Source organism: Scyliorhinus canicula, chromosome 3 (assembly GCF_902713615.1).
Source record: "Scyliorhinus canicula chromosome 3, sScyCan1.1, whole genome shotgun sequence".
Lineage (NCBI taxonomy): Eukaryota > Metazoa > Chordata > Chondrichthyes > Carcharhiniformes > Scyliorhinidae > Scyliorhinus > Scyliorhinus canicula.
In genome coordinates, this window is record NC_052148.1 from 222,353,333 (window position 1) to 222,374,381 (window position 21,049).

General features: G+C 49.4%; 1 protein-coding gene across 1 annotated transcript in view; it reads right to left on the reverse strand.

Annotated features, from left to right (window-relative positions):
- Positions 1-21,049, reverse strand: part of ctso (cathepsin O) — a 67,768-nt gene that overhangs the window by 30,886 nt on the left and 15,833 nt on the right. The window contains exons 4-5 of the mRNA XM_038792292.1: positions 20,598-20,765; positions 5,555-5,676 (exon numbers count right to left, since the gene is read on the reverse strand). Coding sequence (XP_038648220.1) covers positions 5,555-5,676; positions 20,598-20,765 — 290 coding nt within the window. The remainder of the gene's footprint in view (positions 1-5,554; positions 5,677-20,597; positions 20,766-21,049) is intronic.

Sequence of the window (21,049 nt, forward strand, 5' to 3'; positions counted from 1 at the left end):
TGCCCTTGTCGGCGCGGGGTGGAAACCTCATTATCGCCACCAGCGAGGGACTGGAGCATGTTGCCCGAATCGGCACCGGGGCGGACTTCTATTTCGACTGCCGCCCGATCGCGGTTTGCGGCATCACGAGGCAGAGAAATTATATGACAGCCTTTATTACAAATATAAGACTAAGGAAATCTTGCTGTAAAATCAGTGAGATCGCACCTGCATTACTTTGCACTGCTTAATCTTTCTTGCCTAAGGAAGGATATACTTGCATTAGAGGAAGACTAACCTGCAATTGATTGTTGAGATGACCGTTATCCTATGAAGAGCCATTGAGCAGATTAGGCATATCATCCCTGGAGGTTAGAATAATGAAAGGACGGCACGGTGGCTGATCTAGCCGGCCCTATAGTGGCCTCCGCGTCCCCGTCCTCCAAACTTTTCATGGCTGTAAACAAGCTTTTAATGGACTCATGGTTCACAAGCCAAGATTCATTATGCACCTTCGCTGGGAGTGCAGACATCTATTATTCTGTTGAAATGGCTGCACCTCAGGGATAACATTGCTTTTTTAAAAAAATATTTTATTCAGGCATTTTCATAAACAAACAAACTGAAGCTGAAGCAGAATTATATAACGTTATAGATAACCAACCCCCTCGCCCCCCCCTCCCCAATCCAGCCGTACCCATTTTAATCCCCTTCACCCGCTCCCCCCCCCCACCTTTTGCTGACTCTTCGATCCTCCTTAAAGAAGTCAATGAACGGTTTCCACCTCCAAGCGAATTCATCAACGACCCCTTCGGGATGAACTTTACCTTCTCCAGCCTCAGGAATTCTGGCAGGTCGCTCACCCACACCCACGGTTTTGATGGCTTCAATTCCCTCAATCCCAGTAAGATCCGTCTCCAGGCTATCAGGGAGGCAAAGGCCAAGACATTAGCCTCTCACCCCCTGGACTCCAGGGTCTTCCGACACCCCAAATACCACTACTTCTGGATTTGCGACCCCCATCACCTCAGACATTACGTCCGCAAACCCCTGTCAGAACCCCTTAGCTTCGGACATGCCCAGAACAAGTGGACGTGATTCGTGGGTCACCCTGCGCACCGCCCATACCTATCGTCTACCTCCCTCAAAAAACCTACTCATCCTCACTACCATCATATGTGCGTTAATTATTACTTTAAACTGAATGAGGCTTTGCCTCACACACAACGAGGACGCATTCACTCTCCACAGGGCCTCAGCCCACATCCAAGCCTCCACTTCTCCCTCCCCTCGCAGCTCCTCCTCCCACTTATGCTTCATGTTCCCACCCAGGGGCCCCTCCTAATCCATCAGCTCCTTGTAGACCTAGACCACCTTCTCCTCCCCTATCTCCTCTTTCGACGGCACCTTGTCGTGCAACCCCAAGGGCGGTAACCCAAGAAAAGGCGGCATCTCCCTCTTCACAAAATCCAGTACATGCAGGTACCTGAAATCACTGAAATCATTCCCCCTGGGCAGCTCATACTCTTCCTTCAGTTCCTCAAATTTCGCGAAACTGTCCCCATTAAACACGTCGCCTAATCACTCAATCCCTGCCTGCCGCCAGCCCCCCCCCCCCCAGCCCCCCCACCCCCCCCCCACCCAAAACCTCGCATCCAGCCCCTCCCGCTGCCCCAGTGCAAACCTATGACTGCCACAGATTTGGTGCCAACACCGAGGCACCTTCCAGTCCCAGATGCTGCCTCCACTGTCCCCAGACCTTTAGGGCCGACATTACCACTGGGCTCATGGAGTGCCTGGCTGGCGAGAATGGCAGAGGCACTGTTGACAATGCCCTTAAACTCGTTCACCTGCAAGAAGCCACCTCCATCCGCCCCCACTACCCATTTCCTAACCATAGCGATGTTCGCCACGCGGTCGTAGTTCATTATATTCGGCCCTCTTGACCCGCGGGGTCTTCCCCGCCGACACAAACCCAGAGATCAGCGCATTAACCTTTTTAAAGAACGACTTTGGGACAAAAATTGTGAGGTTCTGAAATACAAACAGGAACCTTGAGAGCACCGTCTTCTTTACTGTCTGCACCCGTCCTGCCAGCGGGAGCACATCCCACCTCTTAAGGTTCTCCTTCATCTGCTCCACCAGCCGAGTCAAATTCAACTTGGCCAGCTGCGCCCAATGGCCAGGTATCTAAAACTCGTCCCCACTAACTTAAACAGCAACTCCCCTAACCTCCTCTCCTGCCCTCTGGTCTCAATCAAAAACATCTCGCTCTTTCCCATGTTCAACCTGTACACGGAGAAGTGGTCCCCATAATACCCCCAATGGGACCAAAATATTAACACGTTGTCCGTGCACAGCAAAACCCTGTGCTCGACGCTCCCCCGCACAATCCCTTGACGCTGTAAGCGCCATTGCCAGTCCCCCCCCCCACACACACACACACACACACACACACACCCCACCACCACCCACAGTCAGGGGCTGTGACTGACTTAACCTCTTATAAAACGGCTCAAACATGCCGTTCACCCCCTCCGGCTCCAACATCACCCTTCCCATCTCGTCCTTTACTCTGCCAATCTCCCTCACCGCCTCTTGCTTCCTCAGCTGGCGGGCCAACATCGTGCTCGCCTTCTCAATGTGTTCATATGCTGCCCCCCTGGCTCTCCGTAGCTGCCCCATCGCCTTCCCCATGGACACTAAACGGAACTCCATCTGGAGCCTCTGCCTCTCCCTCAACAACCCTGCCTCTGGGCGCTCCGAGTCCCCCCTGTCTACCCTCAGGTTCTCATCCACAAAAAATCCCACATCCAATCTCCACTGCGGGCACTGGGCCACCCTCCAGTCCATCCGCAAATCCACCCAGTACGGCGCATGGTCTGAAACCACAATCGCCGAATACTCCGAATCGACCACCCCTGCCAGCAACACCTTATCCACCACAAACAAAATCTATCCAGGAACATGGGGGAAGTATGAGAATTCCTTCGCCCTTAGCTTCCCAAACCTCCATGCATCCCGCTCCCCCCCCCGGCCATATGCTCCATTAACCCCTTCCGTTAGCTACCTGACCTCGGGCTCCATTTGGTTCAAGCTTGGCTCTATAATCGTATTAAAATCCACCCCCCCCCCATGATCAACCGGTGCGAGTTCAAGTCCGGAATCTTCCCCAGCACCCGTACCATGAAATCTGCATCATCCCAATTTGGGGCATAAACGTTTAACAGGATCACCGGCAACCCCTCCAGCTTCCCACTCACCATCACAAACTCACAAACCTCCACCCCCTCACCCCTTCCAAGTCTGCCACAACATTCCCCACCTCGAACGCCATCCACTTATTCACCAGCATCGCCTACCCCCTCCTCTTCATATCCAGTCCCGAGTGCCCCACCCTTTCCTTAGCCTTGTCTGAGCCCCTGGGCGGGATTCTCCGGTCTCCAACGTCAGAATCGTGTTCGGCGATCGGCCGGAGAATCCACATTGGTGCTGAAATCAGGGGCGGTGGTGCTTTGGCGATGCTCCGCCCCCTCCAAAACGGCACGACGACGGGACAGCTACAGGACTTTACTTGAGGCCCTCCCCCCAATGGGCCAAGTTCCCCACAGTGTCGGTCGCGTACGGTAATTTTTTCCGAAAACTCGTCTTGGCAGCTGCGGACTAACTCCAGCGGTGCCACAGTCGGGGGAGCTGATCCACGGGCACTGGTGGGGGGGTGGTCCGGGGTGACGATCCTAGCCATAGGGGGGCAATATTTGGCACGCCGGTGTGCACATGCGCGGCCATGGACCCGGCAATTCTCCGGCCATATCCGCAGCTAGAGCCGGGGAGTCTACGCTGCGTGCCTGCTAGCCCCCCACCAGATGGAGGATGGGTGGCCATTTTGTGCCATTTGTTCAGTCGTTCCACACCGGCGTCAGCACTTATCTCAAAATCGGAGAATCCAACCCCCTATCTTTAAATGGGCCTCCTGCAAAAAAAGCCACGTCACCTTTACCCTCCTCAGGTGTGCGAACACACGTGACCGTTTGACTGGCCCATTCAGCCCCCTCGCATTCCACGTGACCAGCCTGGTCAGGGGCTCCCCTGCCCCCTCCCCTGCCGATCAACCATATCCCTTTTTGGGCCAGCCCCCGGCTCATCATACGCGGCCCTCCTGGCCCACCTTCGGATATCCACTGTCATCACTCCCTTTCCAGCTGCGCCACATCAACACACCCTTGTCAGCAACCCTCCCCCACTCCCAAACAAAACAACAACCCATCCCCCTCCCCACCTCCAGCTCCTGAAAACCTCCCACTGCACTCCCGTTAACTAACCCGCCCAGCTAGCATGATGGCCCCCGCCCAAAGCCTCCAAAGCCCTTACCCTCGCAATTTCCCTCCCCACGTCCACGCTCCCCTAGAAAGAAAAAAAGATGCATTCACCCTTGATGTTGCCCATGGAACGCCTGCCCTCCAAACAGCCCGCCATCGAAACAAAAGAAACATTTCAAGGGGAAATGTTTCCCGAGAATAAAGAAACATGCGCACAAACTCCTCAAGTTCAATGTTTTCCTTCTCCTGCTAGTCCACTGTCCCTCATAAACTCCATCGCCTCTCCTGGCGTGCCAAAATAATATTCACACTTCTGGAAAGTCACCCGAGGTGAGCCGGGTACAGCGCCCAAAACTTCACCCCATTCTTAAGAGGGCAGCCTTGACCCTATTAAACCCAGCCCTCCTCTTTGCCAGTTCTGCACCCAAGTCCTGGTACACCCGCAGCTTGTTCCCTTCCTAGGTGTACTTTCTCATCTGCCTCGCCCACTGATGGATCTTCTCTTTATCCAGAAAGCGGTGCACCACCATCCCCACAATTTTCAAATTTTGCCTTCTGGAGCTGCTCTCCAGATCCTTCACCTTCAGCCTCATCTGGGTCTCCCGCGTCACCCCCATCTCGGCCACCAATGAGGCCAACTGCTCCTTGTACTCCCCCACTTTCTGGATGGCCCGGCCCTGGGACAACAACCTCTGCTCCACACTCTCGATCCCTACTTTAATCGGTTCCACCACTTTGGCCAGCAGCTCTTTTCTCGCCCCACTCCTGGTTCGTGGGTCCATCCACTATCCACACCAGAGGAGTTACACTTTCTCCAGGTACTCCTGCACCTCTTTCCATCCAAAAACTTCACCCTTCAGACAGGGAAAGAACTGAAAAATACCACCTTGAGCGATGGGCACCAAATGTGTGATTGCTCACTCCATGATCGCCCCCGCCACTGATTGACAGCTCTTGCTCTGTGATCTATTCTGTCAATTGCACAATGATTATTCATACAAGATAAAGAGGGTTCAAGTTCTTACATTTTCTGCTATTGACGCTTTAAAGGGTTTACAAGGTTTACTTTGACAGGGCTGAAGAGTTTTAGGAAAGTTATGAAGTAATTACTGGTATCTTAAAGCTGAACTTCTTTACGCAATCAGTTTCACATGATCAAATTGATAGTAAACAAATTGGTACTCAGCTCTGAAAAATAGTTTTCCAGTTATTTTGCAATCAGGTAAAACGTAATGGACTGAATGAAGCAGGATTACCTGAAGCTGTATGCTTTAAAACCCGTGATTGAAACACCAAGTGCAGACCTGGAAAAATATCGGCAGAGTCCAGTTTTTGCATTGAAAGGATAAACCGATTCTTTCACCAGCTTTGCCTTGCTCTGCAAATAAATAATTGTGTTTATTTTAGCAAATATACTTGATTAATTCTACCATGGTTGAAAAATACACCATGTTTTTGAAAATCATGCTTTTGATATTTTGTCTCTGTCACTGTTTCCAGGAAGTTATATTCTTCGGTACCTGAAAACAATCACTTCCTCTGATTAATTTGTTTCATATTCATTGCTCCAATTGATAAGAAACAAAAACAATGGGGACAATTTAACAGCTCGTCCTGCCTGACTTGGTGTTGCGACACTTGAAACATCTCGTGAGACATGATCTGGATCTCAGTGGGCATGATCCACATCTGGATACTTAAATGAGCACATATATACTTTTTAAAATTTAGACTACCCGATTCATTTTTTCCAATTAAGGGGCAATTTAGCGTGGCCAATCCACCTCCCCTGCACATCTTTGGGTTGAGGGGGCAAAACCCACTCAAACATGGGGAGAATGTGCAAACTCCACACGGGCAGTGACCCAGGGCCGGGATCGAACCTGGGACCTCGGCGCAGTGAGGTTGCAGGGCTAACCCAGTGCGCCACCGTGCTGCCCTTAAATGAGCATAATTGATTCTCTTGATTCACCCAGTGCCCAGGACTCACTGGCTGTGCCTGGGCAACCTCGACAGGGTGCCCTTTAGTACCTGTCCACACAAACATTGACCAGGCATATCTGCACCTTTGGGGGGGGGGGACCTCTCGCCGTTCAGGGGCAGCATAGGGAAGTACCCTGGCACTCCACCTGGAACCAGAGAACCTTGGCACTGTCAGCCTTCCACTGCCAAGGAGGCTGGACAGCACTGCTAGGGTGCCAGGATGGGTGCTCAGGTGCCAGGTTGGCGCTGCCAGGGGTCAGTTCCGGGGGGGGGGGGGCGCATTGTCAGGTGGAGGGAGGGTGTGCAGGATTCCCAGAGGCCTCCCCAGGATGGGGGGGAGGTCACAAAAACGGATTTGGGAATGGGGGTGGGGAGAGAAGAGATTGGGGCAGCCGTCCAAAATGGCGTCTCGATCTGCAAAGATTAGCTTGCCAGCAGGAAATCCCTCTGAATGTGGCATCGGTGGAGAGAATCTTACCGAGGCTGTATAAATGTGTGTTTTTCAGCGTTGCAACTGCCGGTAAACACCCCGCTAATGTGCCGTCTACTGAATCGTGCCCAATATTATTTGGTGTTGGAAAGAGGATGCATTCAGTTATTATTATGACCCCAGTTACATAATGTTCCGTTAGTAATGTTGCCGTCTTTCTGCAGGAAAGGTATCAGTTGTGAAATTGTGTGTGTGTCTGTCTGCCATCATGCCCGATTTACAGTGAGCTACATTCTATGACAAGTAAAATTACTAGCATTTTTGAAATGGTTTCGTTCGACAATGAAAGCTTGTTAACCTTTCAGAACAACAATTAAATTGGTCCCAGGAATCCGATTTTCTTGGCACTATCTCACCAATAGTGCTGCTCACACAAGTGAAATGGGTTAAACAGTGCATGAACAGCCTTGCCTGCAGCAGTACGTTTCCTAAAGGAGACCCATCATTTTTTAACTGTTAGCTGCAGGACATTTTGAGTTTTGAAGACCATTTTCAAGTACATACTTGGAAAAATATATAAGGGCAAATATGAGCATGAAAGCAGAGCTATCTCAAACAACTGGAAAATTAGGTTAAGGAACAGGTAAATAGAGATCCAGTGGCAGATACTGGGCGAAATTCTCCAACCACCAGCAGGGTCGGAGAATCACCTGGGGCCGCCGAAAATCCCGCCCCCGCCGTGGCAGAGATTCTCCGCCACCCGGGAAGTGGCGGTGGCGGGAATCTCGCCACTCCGATCGGCGAGGCCCCTGCGGTGATTCTCCGGCCCGGATGGACCGAAGTCCCGCCGTTGGGAGGCCTCTCCCGCCGCTGAGGTTTGAACCACCTCTGGTGGCGGCGGGATCGGCGGCGCGAGCGGGCCCCCGGGGGGTGGGGGCGATCGGATCCTGGGGGGTGCCCCCACGGTGGCCTGGCCCGCGATCGGGGCCCCTCGCTCAGACTCCGGGCCAGTGCCCTGGGTGCACTCTTTCCCCTCCACGGCCTCCGCCATGGCAGAAGCGGAAGAGAAACCCACATCGCGCATGCGCCGGTGGTGACGTCAGCGTCAGCTGGCCGCTGACGTCACCGCCGGCGCATGCGCCGACCGGCGAAAGCCTTTCGGCCAGCTCCGCTGCCGGGGACGCCGGTTTTTTGCGCCAGTCTTCTGGTGCCAACCACTCCGGCGCGGGGCTAGCCCCCAAGGGTGGGGAGAATTCCCCACCTTTGGGGAGGCCCGACCCCGGAGTGGTTGCCGCCACTCCCCTACGCCGGGACCCGCCGGGTAGGGGAGAATCCCGCCCACTGAAGGGGGTATTTCAGATTACACAGAATAGATATATTCCAATGAGAGAGAAAAATGTCACGGGGAGCACTCACAATCTGAGCTTAGCTATAAAGTTAAAGACAGTGTCAAACTTAAAGAAAAGACATGTAGGGCGGCATGTGGCGCAGTGGTTAGCACTGGGACTGTGGCGCTGAGGACCCAGGTTCGAATCCCGGCCCTGGGTCACTGTCCGTGTGGAGTTTGCACATTCTCCCCATGTCTGCATGGGTTTCACCCCCACAGCCCAAAGATGTGGAGGTTAGGTGGATTGATCACTCTAAATTGGCCATTAATTGGAAAAAAAATAATTGGGCTCTCTAAATTTAAGGGAAAAAAAAGAAAAGACATATTGCAAAAAATTGGATGCAGGTCAGCAGATTAGGCAGAAAATAAAAGACAGCAAAAAAAATGACGAAAAGGTTCAGGGTGAGAATTTCCCAGATATCGGCAAAAGTCGATGTCAGGTAAGAAAAGCTGTGTTGAAGCCACTGACGGAAATAGCAGGTTTCTACACCATATTGTCTGGGACTTCGAAAACAAAATTAAAGGATCTGGTCTCTTGACGAGTCGCTGGCATCTGATTCAGCCGCCCTGCCAGCAATCTTACAACCCGAAGATCGAGGTGCCATTTTTAAAGAGCAGCCAAGCACACTGCAACCAAACCAGTTAACCTGGAACCTCGGGCACTGCTGGGCTGCTTGGGCATTACCCCCTCGCCCCTGGGTGCTGCACTCTCCTGAGCTCCCCTGGGTGTGGGGGGGTGGGGAATGATTCCGGCATCCGAGCCTGATAATTACATGGTAAGGTATTCAAATGACAAACTTTCCTCGTCACAGGCGGGGAGAAAGGACAATTGTGTCATACATTTATGCTGACGTAAAAGACGACTTGCACATGATATTTTCCGCTCCTGTCACTGAACCAATCCGACCCAAACGGGAGCGGAATACCTTGGCCTAAGAAGGAGGGAACAACTAGAGTACAATCGACTGCTCGCCAAAACGACCGAGATCAAGAGTTTCTACGGTTTCTTGAGTTAACACTTTCTTTCAGACCAACATTTACTGTGAGTCTGGGGAATTAATAATTGACAATAAAAAGATGGCAGATGAATTGAACAGGTATTTTGTCTTGGTTTTCACAATCAACGACATAAGTAACATCCAGAAATAGTGGGTAACCAGGTCCTGACTCTGGTGCGGGCGGGCCTGACCAGGCTTTCATTCGAGATGAAGGAACGGCACCAGGCTCTGACTTAACGGAGACCAGGGTAATACTGGAAGGCAACCAAGGTTACACTGGAAATGAAAAAATGAAAAATGAAAATTGCTTATTGTCACGAGTAGGCTTCAAATGAAGTTACTGTGAAAAGCCCCTAGTCGTCACATTCCGGCGCCTGCTCAGGGAGGTTGTTATGGGAATCGAACCGTGCTACTGGCCTGCTTGGTCGGCTTTCAAAGCCAGCGATTTAGCCCTGTGCTAAACAGCCCCAATGGGAGCCGGAGTAAATTTGGCAGGATACCGTGGGGTTTACTGCAGGGTACCGGGATATTCGTCAGGGGAGACCACTGGATAAGTCCAGGGAGGAAGATTTCAGGGTAATGAGGAGGAATTTAAGGTACCGGAGCAGAAGGCTCAGGGGAGATAAGGTTGTTGACTAGAGGGGTACTGAGGTGTTGACTTGCGGTGATATGGGGGGTTAATTGTGAGTGGTACCAGAGGGTGGACTTGTGGTGGTCGGGGGGGGGGGGGGGGGGGGGGGGGGGGGGATGCCGCTCGATACTGGGGAAAGACTATCAAATGCAAAAAGCACTGTCTTGAAGGATGCCTTCTACCAGTGAGCTACACTTCTTAGAAGGACTTCCCAGATGAAAGGGAAGCTTGCAGCAATGTGGTGGGTGTGTGGGGAGAGACTCAAACCTGACGAGAGGGGGTGCTTCTGAAGGCGGGATGTTGACAAGGGCAGGTACAGTGATCAGTACCTCATTGCTGCTGAGACTGTTCAGCTGCGACTCAATTGACATGCCTGGAGTAAAACTAGTCACACAATTATGGCTGCTCTAGCACCATTTATGTATGTGAGTGGCACTGATTGCTGCTCAGCATTTAACCCTTGGCACAATGACTTCCAAAAAGCGATGACTACAATGGTGTGCTGTACCACTGGTCAACAGAGCAAGCAACTACATTCCCAGTTCACAATGGTTCACTGCCCGTGGAGAGCGGTCCTCAACCTTGGCTGTGAAGTGAAGTGCCTATCGACAAATGCTCCCCATAGGCATGTTGGGCACAAGGCCTTAGAGTGAAGCTTCGGGTAATACCTGTTCAGGAAGCTCTCTCTCTCGGGCAGTCCCTCAGCATTGAGGGTGAGTTGCTCCAACACCAGGGAGGTGGGTTCTGCGGTGGCTGAATAGTCCAATCCTGGATCCTCTGACAATGCCACAGGTTTGGCAGTTGGTGTTTGATGATGTGGTGGGTGAGATGGTCTGGATTCTGCGCTTTCCTTCCGCTGTTTACGCTTAACCATTTGCGTGCTCCACCCTACGACGCTCGAGGTGAGTGGTGCCTTCGCAGATGCTTTTTCTCCAGTTTGTGCGTTCTCAGGCAAGTGATGTCCACGTGTTAGAACATAGAAAAATACAGCACAGAACAGGCCCTTCGGTCCACGATGTTGTGCCGAACTTTTGTCCTAGATTAAGAAAAAATTAACCTACACCCCATCATTCTACCCTAATCCATGCACCTATCCAATAGCCTCTTGAAAGTCGCTAATGTTTCCGACTCAACTACTTCCGCAGGCAGTGGATTCCATGCCCCCACTACTCTCTGGGTAAAGAACCTACCTCTGACATCCTCTCTCTCTTCTCTTCCCCCCCCCCCCCCCCCCTTGTAATGGTTTCTTCCACCCGGGGAAAAAGTCTCTTGACTGTCTACTCTATCTATTCCCCTGATCATCTTATAAACCTCTATCAAGTTGCCCCTCATCCTTCTCCATTCTAATGAGAAAAGCCGAGCACCCTCAACTTTTCTTCGTAAGACCTACTCTCCATTCCAGGCAACATCCTGATAAATCTCCTTTGCACCTTTTCCAAAGCTTCCACATCCTTCCTAAAATGGGGTGACCAGAACTGCACTCAGTAATCCAAATGTGGCCTTACCAAGGTTTTGTACAGCTGCATCATCACCTCACGGCTCTTAAATTCAATCCCTCTGCTAATGAACGCTAGCACACCATAGGCCTTCTTCACAGCACTATCCACTTGAGTGGCAACTTTCAAAGATCTATGAACATAGACCCCAAGATCTCTCTGCTCCTCCACTTGCCAAGAACCCTACAAGTTAACCCTGTATTCCGCATTCATATTTGTCCTTCCAAAATGGACAACCTCACACTTTTCAGGATTAAACTCCATCTGCCACTTCTCAGCCCCGCTCTGCATCCTATCTATGTCTCTTTGCAGCCAACAACAGCCCTCCTCACTATCCACAACTCCACCAATCTTCATATTGTCTGCAAATTTACTGACCCACCCTTCAACTCCCTCATCCAAGTCATTAATGAAAATCACAAACAGCAGAGGACTTAAAACTGATCCCTGCGGTACGCCACTGGTTGAATATTTGCCATCCACCACCACTCTCTGACTTCTATCGGTTAGCCAGTTCGTTATCCAACTGGCCAAATTTCCCACTATCCCATGCCTCCTTACTTTCTGCATAAGCCTACCATGGGGAACCTTATCAAATGCCTTACTAAAATCCATGTACACCACATCCACTGCTTTACCTTCATCCACGCGCTTGGTCACCTCCTCAAAGAATTCAATAAGACTTGTGAGGCAAGACCTACCTCTCACAAATCCGTGCCAACTATCCCTAATCAAGCGGTGTCTTTCCAGATGCTCAGAAATCCTATCCCTCAGTACCCTTTCCATTACTTTGCCGACCACCGAAGTAAGACTAACTGGCCTGTAATTCCCAGGGTTATCCCTATTCCCTTTTTTGAACAGGGGCACGACATTCGCCACTCTCCAATCCCCTGGTACCACCCCTGTTGACAGCGAGGACGAAAAGATCATTGCCAACGGCTCTGCAATTTCATCTCTTGTTTCCCATAGAATCCTTGGGTATATCCTGTCAGGTCCGGGGACTTGTCTATCCTCAAGTTTTACAAAATGCCCAACACATCTTCCTTCCTAACAAGTATCTCCGAGAGCTTACCAGTCTGTTTCACACTGTCCTCTCCAACAATATAGCCCCTCGCATTCGTAAATACTGAAGAAAAGTTCTCGTTCAAGACCTCTCCTATCTCTTCAGACTCAATACACAATCTCCCGCTACTGTCCTTGATCGGACCCACCCTCACTCTAGTCATTCTCATATTTCTCACATATGTGTAAAAGGCCTTGGGGTTTTCCTTGATTCTACCCACCAAAGATTTTTCATGCCCTCGCTTAGCTCTTCTAATCCCTTTCTTTAGTTCCTTCCTGGCTGTCTTGTATTGCTCAAGTGCCCTGTCTGAACCTTGTTTCCTCAGCCTTACATAAGTATCCTTTTTCCTCTTAACAAGACATTCAACCTCTCTTGTCAACCATGGTTCCCTCACTCGACCATCTCTTCCCTGCCTGACTGGACATACATATCAAGGACATGTAGTATCTGTTCCTTGAACAAGTTCCACATTTCACTTGTGTCCTTCCCTGACAGCCTATGTTCCCAACTTATGCACTTCAGTTCTTGTCTGACAGCATCGTATTTACCCTTCCCCCAATTGTAAACCTTGCCCTGTTGCACACACCTATCCCTCTCCATTACTAAAGTGAAAGTCACAGAATTGTGGTCACTATCTCCAAAATGCTCCCCCACAAATCTATCACTTGCCCTGGTTCATTACCAAGTACTAAATCAAATATGGCCTCCCCTCTGGTCGGACAATCTATATACTGTGTTAGAAAAGCTTCCTGGATACACTGCACAAACACCACCCCATCCAAACAATTTGATCTAAAGAGTTTCCACTCAATATTTGGGAAGTTGAAATCACCCATGACTACTACCTTGTGACTTTTGCACATTTGCAAAATCTGTTTCCCAATCTGTTCCTCCACATCTCTGCTGCTATTGGGGGGCCTATAGAAAACTCCCAACAAGGTGACTGCTCCTTTCCTATTTCTGACTTCAACCCATACTACCTCAGTCGGCAGATCCCCCTCAAACTGCCTTTCTGCAGCTGTTATACTATCTCTAATTAATAATGCAATCCCCCCCCCCCCCCCGCCCCCCCACCTCCTTTACCACCCTCCCTAATCTTATTGAAACATCTATAACCAGGAACCTCCAACAACCATTTCTGCCCCTCTTCTATCCAAGTTTCCGTGATGGCCACCACATCGTAGTCCCAAGTACGTGCCTGCAAGTACTCTCCTTTGTCAGTGTTACCTTCCTCACTGCCTCACTACACGCTTTGATGTCCTGAACATCGCCTACCTTAGATGCTGGACTACAAGTCCGGTTCCCATTCCCCTGTGAAGTTAGTTTAAACCCTCCCGAAGAGTACTAGAAAACCTCCCTCCCAGGATATTGGTGCCCCTCTGCTTGTACAGGTCCCGCCTTCCCCAAAATATGCTCCAATTATCCAAATATCTGAAGCCCTCCTTGGGAATGCTGCATTTATTTGGGAAGGCTTTCAGTGTCCTTGGGCATTTCCTCTGCTCTCCTAGTGATCGCTTGCCATTGCAGAGCTCAGGATGGAGAACTTGTTTCGGGAATCTTGTGTCGGGCATCCGGGCAATGTGACCCACCCATTGCTGTTGGTCAAGCGTGATGGTCGGGGTGCAGTTTTGTGTGGCAAGGAGTGGGCTGGCAGAGAACCTTTGTTTTCTGGATGTTTAGTCTGAGGCCCAATCTCCCATAAGCCTCGGTGAATGCATTGATAATGGTTTGCAGTTCAGCCTCAGAATGTGCACACACACGGGTGTCGTCTGCATACTGCAGCTCGATGACAAGAGGTTGGGATAGTCCTGGTTCTGGCCTGGAGGTGGAGGTCGAACAGTTTTCCACTTGTCCGGTAGGTTAGTTCCACGCCAGTGGGGAACTTCAGGGTGACAGGGTGGAGTGTTGCTGCGAGGAAGATGGAGACGAGCATTGGTGCTTTGACGCAGTCCTGTTTGACTCCAGTCTTCACACGTATTGGGTCTGTGGTGGTTCCGTTGGTGAGGATCGCGGTTTGTATGTCATCGTGGAGCAGACGGAGAATGGTGATGAATTTCTGCGGGCCTCCAAATTGGAAGAGGCTGTTTCACAATCCCTCATGGTTGACAAGAGTTGAAAGCCTTTGCGAGATCAAAGAAGGCCACGTACAGAGGTTGATGCTGCTCCATGCACTTTTCCTGGATTTATTGCACGCTGAAGATCATGTCCGTTGAGCCTCTTGATGGGTGGAAGCTGCACTAAGACTCCGGGATGAGCTCGTCAGTCACTGAAGCGGTTAAGGAGTATTCCCCAGATGATCTTTCCCATGGCGGGGAGTAGAGAAATCCCTCTGTAATTTCCGCAATCGGACCTGTCTCCTTTTTTGCAGATGGTCACAATTAAGGCATTTCTGAGATCCGGCATGCTCTCTTCATTCCAGAGAAGGTTGTGAATTTTTGTCAAGAGTGCATCTCTGCCACATTTTAGTACTTCAGTTGAGATTCCATCTGCACCAGAGCCTTGTTGTTCCTCAGCTATTGGATGTTTTTTTCAGCCTCCAGGCGAGCTGGGGTTACGCTGAGATGGTGGCAGTAGCATGTTACGGGGTGGTGTCGAGGAGGCTTGTGTCGAAGGCTGTTTCTTTGTTGAAGAGGTCCTCAAAGTGCTCCCTCCAGCAAGCGTTGACTGCCTCTCCGTCTATGATGAGCGCCACTTCATTTTTGGCTCTCAGTGGATCCCTTGGTACTCGAACCGTAGATGGTTTTGATTGTGAAGAACATCATGCGCACATCATGGTTGTTGGTGAGTTGCTAAGTCTCCTGTGCTCTTTCTACCTACCATCTTTTCTTCAGGTCACTGATTCTTTGTTGCACCTCGGCCGGCAGTTGCCTGTAGGCTTGTTTCCTCTCATGGGTTTTTGTGGAGCTGCCTGTTCAGGAATGCCTTGCGTTTGCGGTCAAGGAGATCCTGGATCTCCTGATCATTCTCGCCGAACCAGTCTTGGTGTTTCCTGGTCGAGAGCCCGAGCGTCTCCTCACAGCTTCTGACAATGGCGGCTTTTAAGGCGGACCAGGCGCTGTGGACTCTGGCTCATTGGATGTTGCCAGGTTAGCTGTGAGGTGCCGGCTGAGTAGCTCTTTCTTCTCAGGGTCTTTGAGTCCAACGATATTGAATCTCCTGCCTGTGTCGGTTTGGGGGCAGGGTGATGGAGATGGTAGAGCAGATTAGTCAGTAGTCAGTGCAGCATTCATCGGTTCCCCAGACAATGATTATAGTCTATTGGGTGCTAATGCTTGGAGGAAGGGTGTTGCCATGAGATTTTCTGCTTGTCCCTCTGGAGGAACAGGGTGTATGTGATGCCCAGATCATGTTCTCGAGAAGGACTCCATTGGCATTTGTTTACCAACGCCTTCCCTGCCTAACATGCCTTTTCAAAGGTTTGTGTCCTTCCTGTCTCTAGCAGAGAACGCCGATGAGCATGAGCCTATCTCCCTTTTGAATGCGGGGCAGTGATTGGTTGAGGCTGCAGTAGAATGTCTCTTTTGTCCCATCCATTGCATCTAAGGTTGGGTGTAGGCACTGACAGCTGTAAGGTGCTGTTTCTCAGCCAGGGTGAACCGTAGGGTCAAGAGCTGTTTGTTAATCCCTCAGGGGGCGTGGCTGAGATGTCCGACCAGCTCATTTTTTTTATAGTGAAACCGACCCCATAGAGACGGCGTTCTACTTCTGGTTTGTCATTCCAGAAGAAGGTCTGCCACCTCATTCTTTAAGTTTGTCATCTTCTGTCAGTTGTCTCGTTCAGGGCAGCGATGTCAATGTTCTGGCGGCGGAGTTCCCAGGCTGTGATGGCAGTGCGACGTTCAGGTCTGTTGCTGTTGAGGTTGTCCATGAGGGCTCTGACATTCCAGATCCCGAAATTAATTTGGGTGGGTGGGGTGGGCTTTGGGTGGAAGGTGCCTATATATTGTTTCTTTTAACGTGCAGTGGTCATTGCCCTCCAACAACCACCCTGTCCCAGCAAGAATTTGGCCCAGTGGCGTGGAAATGACTGGAGACCAGGATTTGCTGCAGAACTGGGACTCGCACACACACACAACATCCTCTGCTCATCTGCCTGCTCTTCATAGCTAAAATGCTCCAGCCCAGGCAACATCCTGGTAAATCACCTCTCCACCCGTTGCAATGCTGTCAGATCCCTCCTATAATGTGGATTCCAGAACTGCACACAATACTCTAGCTGTGGCCTAACCAGCATTTTATACAGTTCCAGCGTAACCTCCCTGCTCTTAAACTCTATGCCTCAGTTAATAAAGGCAAGTATACCATGTGCCTTCTTAACCACTGTATTCACCTGCACTGCTACCTTTAGGGACCGGTATACATGCAGACCAAGGGCCCTCTGATCCTTGGTGCTTCCCAGGGTCCTGCTGTTTATCATGTATTCCCTTGCCTTGTTTGTCCTGCCCAAGTACATCGTCTCCTGCCCAAGTGCATCACCTCACACTTTTCGGGGTTGAATTCCAACTGCCATTGATCAGTCCATCTGACCAGCCCATCTATATCCTCCTGCAACCTAAAGTTATCATCCTTACTATTCACCACCCCATCGATTATTGTATAATTTGCAAACTTACTGATCAACCCTCTTACATTCAAGTCTAAATCATTTTTATAAACTACAAACCGAAGTGGACCCAACACTGATGTCTACGGACCCCACTGGACACAGGCTTCCAGTCAGAAAACAAACACCCTTTGACCATCACCCTCTGTATCCTGCCAGTCAGCCAATTCTGGATCCAATTTACCAAATTTCCTTGGATCCCATGGGCTCTTACCTTTGTTACCCGTCTCCCATGTGGGACCTTATCAAAAGCCTTGCTGAAGTCAAATACATTGTCCTCATCTACACACCTGGTCACGTCTTCGAAAAATTCAAATCAAGTTGGTCAGACATGACCTCCCCTTAACAAAACCACGCTGACTGTTCTTGATTAATCCCTGCCTCTCCAAAGGCAGATTTATTCTGTCTCTCAGAATTGCTTCCATTAATTCCCCCACCAATGAGGATAGTCTGACAGGCCTGTAGTTTACTGGTTTAAACTTTCCCCCCTTCTTGAATAATGGTACCACACTAGCTATCCTCCAGCTCTCCGGCACCCCTCCTATGGCCAGAGAGGAATTGAAAATTATTGTCAGAGCCCCTGCTATTTCCTCCCTTGCCTCACTCAACAGCTTAGGATAAATTTGTCTACTTTGAAGCCTGCCAAACCACTCAGAACCTTCTCTCCGTCTATGTTAATATCTTTAATTTTATTACAGTCCTTCTCCCTGATTTCTATAACCACATCATCCCTCTCATGAGTGAATATCGGCAAAAAGTATCCACTTAAAACCTTATTAACGTCCTCTGGCTCCACACACAAATTACCACGGTGGTCCTCAATGGGCCCTACTCTTTCCCTAGTTATCCTTTTGTCTTTAATGTACTTTTAAAACAACGTAGGATTTTCCTTTATTTTACTTGCAAGAATCCTTTCCATGGCCCTTTTTTACTCTCCCAATTTCCTTTTTTAGTTTCCTCTTGCACGTTTCATACTCCTCGAGGGCGTCTGCTATTTTGAACCTTTAATATCGGCCATAACTTTCTCTTTTTCTCTTTATCCAATGCTGTATATCCCTCGATATCATAGAATTTACAGTGCAGAAGGAGGCCATTCGGCCCATCGAGTCTGCACCGACTCTTGGAAAGAGCACCCTACCCAAGGTCAACACCTCCACCCTATCCCCACAACCCAGTAACCCCACCCAACACTAAGGGCAATTCTGGACACTAAAGGCAATTTATCATGGCCAATCCACCTGACCTGCACATCTTTGGACTGTGGGAGGAAACTGGAGAACCCGGAGGAAACCCACGCACACACACGGGGAGGATGTGCAGACTCCGCACAGACAGTGACCCAAGCCGGAATCGAACCTGGGACCCTGGAGCTGTGAAGCCATTGTGCTATCCACAATGCTACCGTGCTGCCCCTATCCCGAGTTCACTGGGTTTCTTGGTCCCACCTTTTTTCCTGACTGGAACATGTTGGCCCTGTACTCTTCCTATTTCCTTCTTGAATGCATCCCACTGTTCTGTCACAGATTTAGCGAAAAATGCATCCTCCCAATCCCACTCTGGCCACATCGGATATTAAAATCAGCCTTCTCCTAGTCCTAGTTTAGAACTTTGATTTTCAGCCCATCCTTGTCTCCACATTTAAGATATACTTGTACTGGAGGCGGTACAGTGAAGATTCACTCAATTAGCCCCTCGGATGAGAGGCTTTTCCTGTGATGAGAGGCTGAGTAAATAGGGCTCGTATTCCTTAGAGTTTACAAGAATGAGAGGTGATCTCTTTGAAACCTACAAGATTCTGAAGGAGTTTAATAGAGTGGACACTGAGAGATTGTTTCCACTGGCTGTAGAATGGGGGCACAGTCCCAGGATAAGGGACATTTTAGGACTATGATGAGGAGAAATCACTTCACTCAAAAGGTTGTGAATCTTTAGAACTCTCTACCACAGAGGGTTGTGAATGCTCCTTCATCGAATTCATTTAAGGTTGGGACGGATGGATATTTGGTCTCTCGGGGAATGAAGAGATAAGGGGAGCAGGTGTGAAAATGGAATTGAAATCCAAGATCAATCATGACTATATTAAATGGCGGAGCAGGCTTGATGGGCTGTGTCTACTCCTGCTCCTGTTCCGTGTACTCTTCTACTCCAGTAGTAAATTTTGTTTATCTTCTTCAAAAAAAGGGAGAGGGCACACCATTTTCAGGACTCTGGCAACAAATGTTATATCAATTGGAGAACCGGCAAACCTTTCCATCTCTAATTACCTTCAGTGTATCATTTAACTCTGGGTAATGATCTGGTGAATGCACCTCAGTTCTGTCAGAATCCTTTTTCCAGCAATGTACCATAAACAGATTGTGCTACTTACATATTAATGCCTATTTAAGCTTCTGAATGCAAGTTTATGCACAGCTATGGATTCAAACACAAATGACATTTATTAAATATGGAATGGGATTTTCCAGCCTCCCTTTTCCAGTGGCTGGAGGTGGCATGCCGTTCGCTGGTGGCAAGATTCTCTGCCGCTGTCAATGGGATTTCCCATTGAAGTCCCCCCATTCCGCCGGGAAACCCACGGGAGGGGGTGCGCTGCCAGCGGGACCAGAGAATTCCGCCACCGGCATCAACGGTCGGAGAATTCCGGCCATGTTAGTTTTTAAGGTAGTTTTGAAAATTGGAGAGGCAACATGCAGGCTCGAAGAATCTCACAGGAGTGTAGTCTCACTGCTGTGGAGAGGCACTGACAGGAGGCACACAGACCACCTGATGGATTGCCAAGGGTTTATTGGCCAGTATGTAAAATAAGGGCTGCCAAACACAAGCCAAGGAAACTGCCGAAAAGGACAGACAAGACCAAGTAAATGCATGGTTTTCCAGATATTTTAAGTACTGCTGATGTCCATTTAGTACAGTCATATACTCTGCCCATAGCAGTTACTTAAATCATAATGAACCAATTTGATAGTGGAAATTTACTTTTTAACCCAGAGATGACCTGATCAGCGATATAGGCAAAAATCTTCCCTCCACATTCACGGCTGAGATTTTCCGGTGCCGCTGAAAGTGAATGGAGTTTTGACTGGAACGCCAAATCTTCCGTTCTCGTTCACAACGGATCCCACCATGGACGAAGTGGGAAAATCCTGCCCATAGCGAATGATGAAAAGATTGTTTGTGTGCAAACTGTTAGATCATCGCAGTTTGACATTCTGAGAAAGACCAGGTGATGTGCATTTAAAATTATGTAGGAGTAGGAATAGACATCCGTTCTTCTTTTCCCAGACAGCAGTGATCCTCTGGAATGCATTGCTGACTGGGGGTGTGCCTGTTGACTCTCTCTCTCGCTGCAAGAGAGAAATGGATAGGTTCTTGGCTGGGGCACAGACTGCAGTTTATAAGAATTAAACGGGCAACATTGAACAGAAGCATGGTCAATATGATCACTGAAGGTGAGAAAGGAGTGGGTTTTTTTCCCTCCTGCGTGGCCTTCTGTTTTATCATCTCTCCCAGATGATTATATGCCTTTAGAGTGCAGGGAGGAAGGATTAGCAAGTGTTCTGTCAAAATGCTCCAGCTATCAGGATTGTGGAGTGAGCTTAATAAACCAGTTGGTCTTTGCTTGCTCGTCATTTTCATATTCTATAAAAGGTACTGCTACAAAATCATTGGCAAATAAACGCTGGCAGTTTACCAAAAAATATTACCAACCTGATTTAGCCATATCAGGGCATTGATAGGTGAGCCACCTTTGCAACCGGCATCCTTATAAGAACAATCTATAACCTCTTGTGCGCTCAGCAGCTCCAGTTGCCTTCCTTTGATCGCACATGAAGATTCAATACTCTCCACAACACTGAATGCCCAACATCCACCACACTACAACACAAAATAAGCAAAGATTAGTCTGACAATTGCCTAACGTAGCTTGCTCCCAGTAAGTTTCATTTTCCGGACTTGTGAGATTACATTTTAAAAATAATGATATACATCAAATATAAATGCTGAAAGTTTAGGAAGAATAATCTTTATTGTCACAAGTAGGCATGCATTCACACTGCAATGAAGTTACTGTGAAAAGCCCCTAGTCGCCACATTCCGGTGTATGTTCGGGTACACGGGAAGAATTCAGAATGTCCAAATTACCTAACAAGCACGTCTTT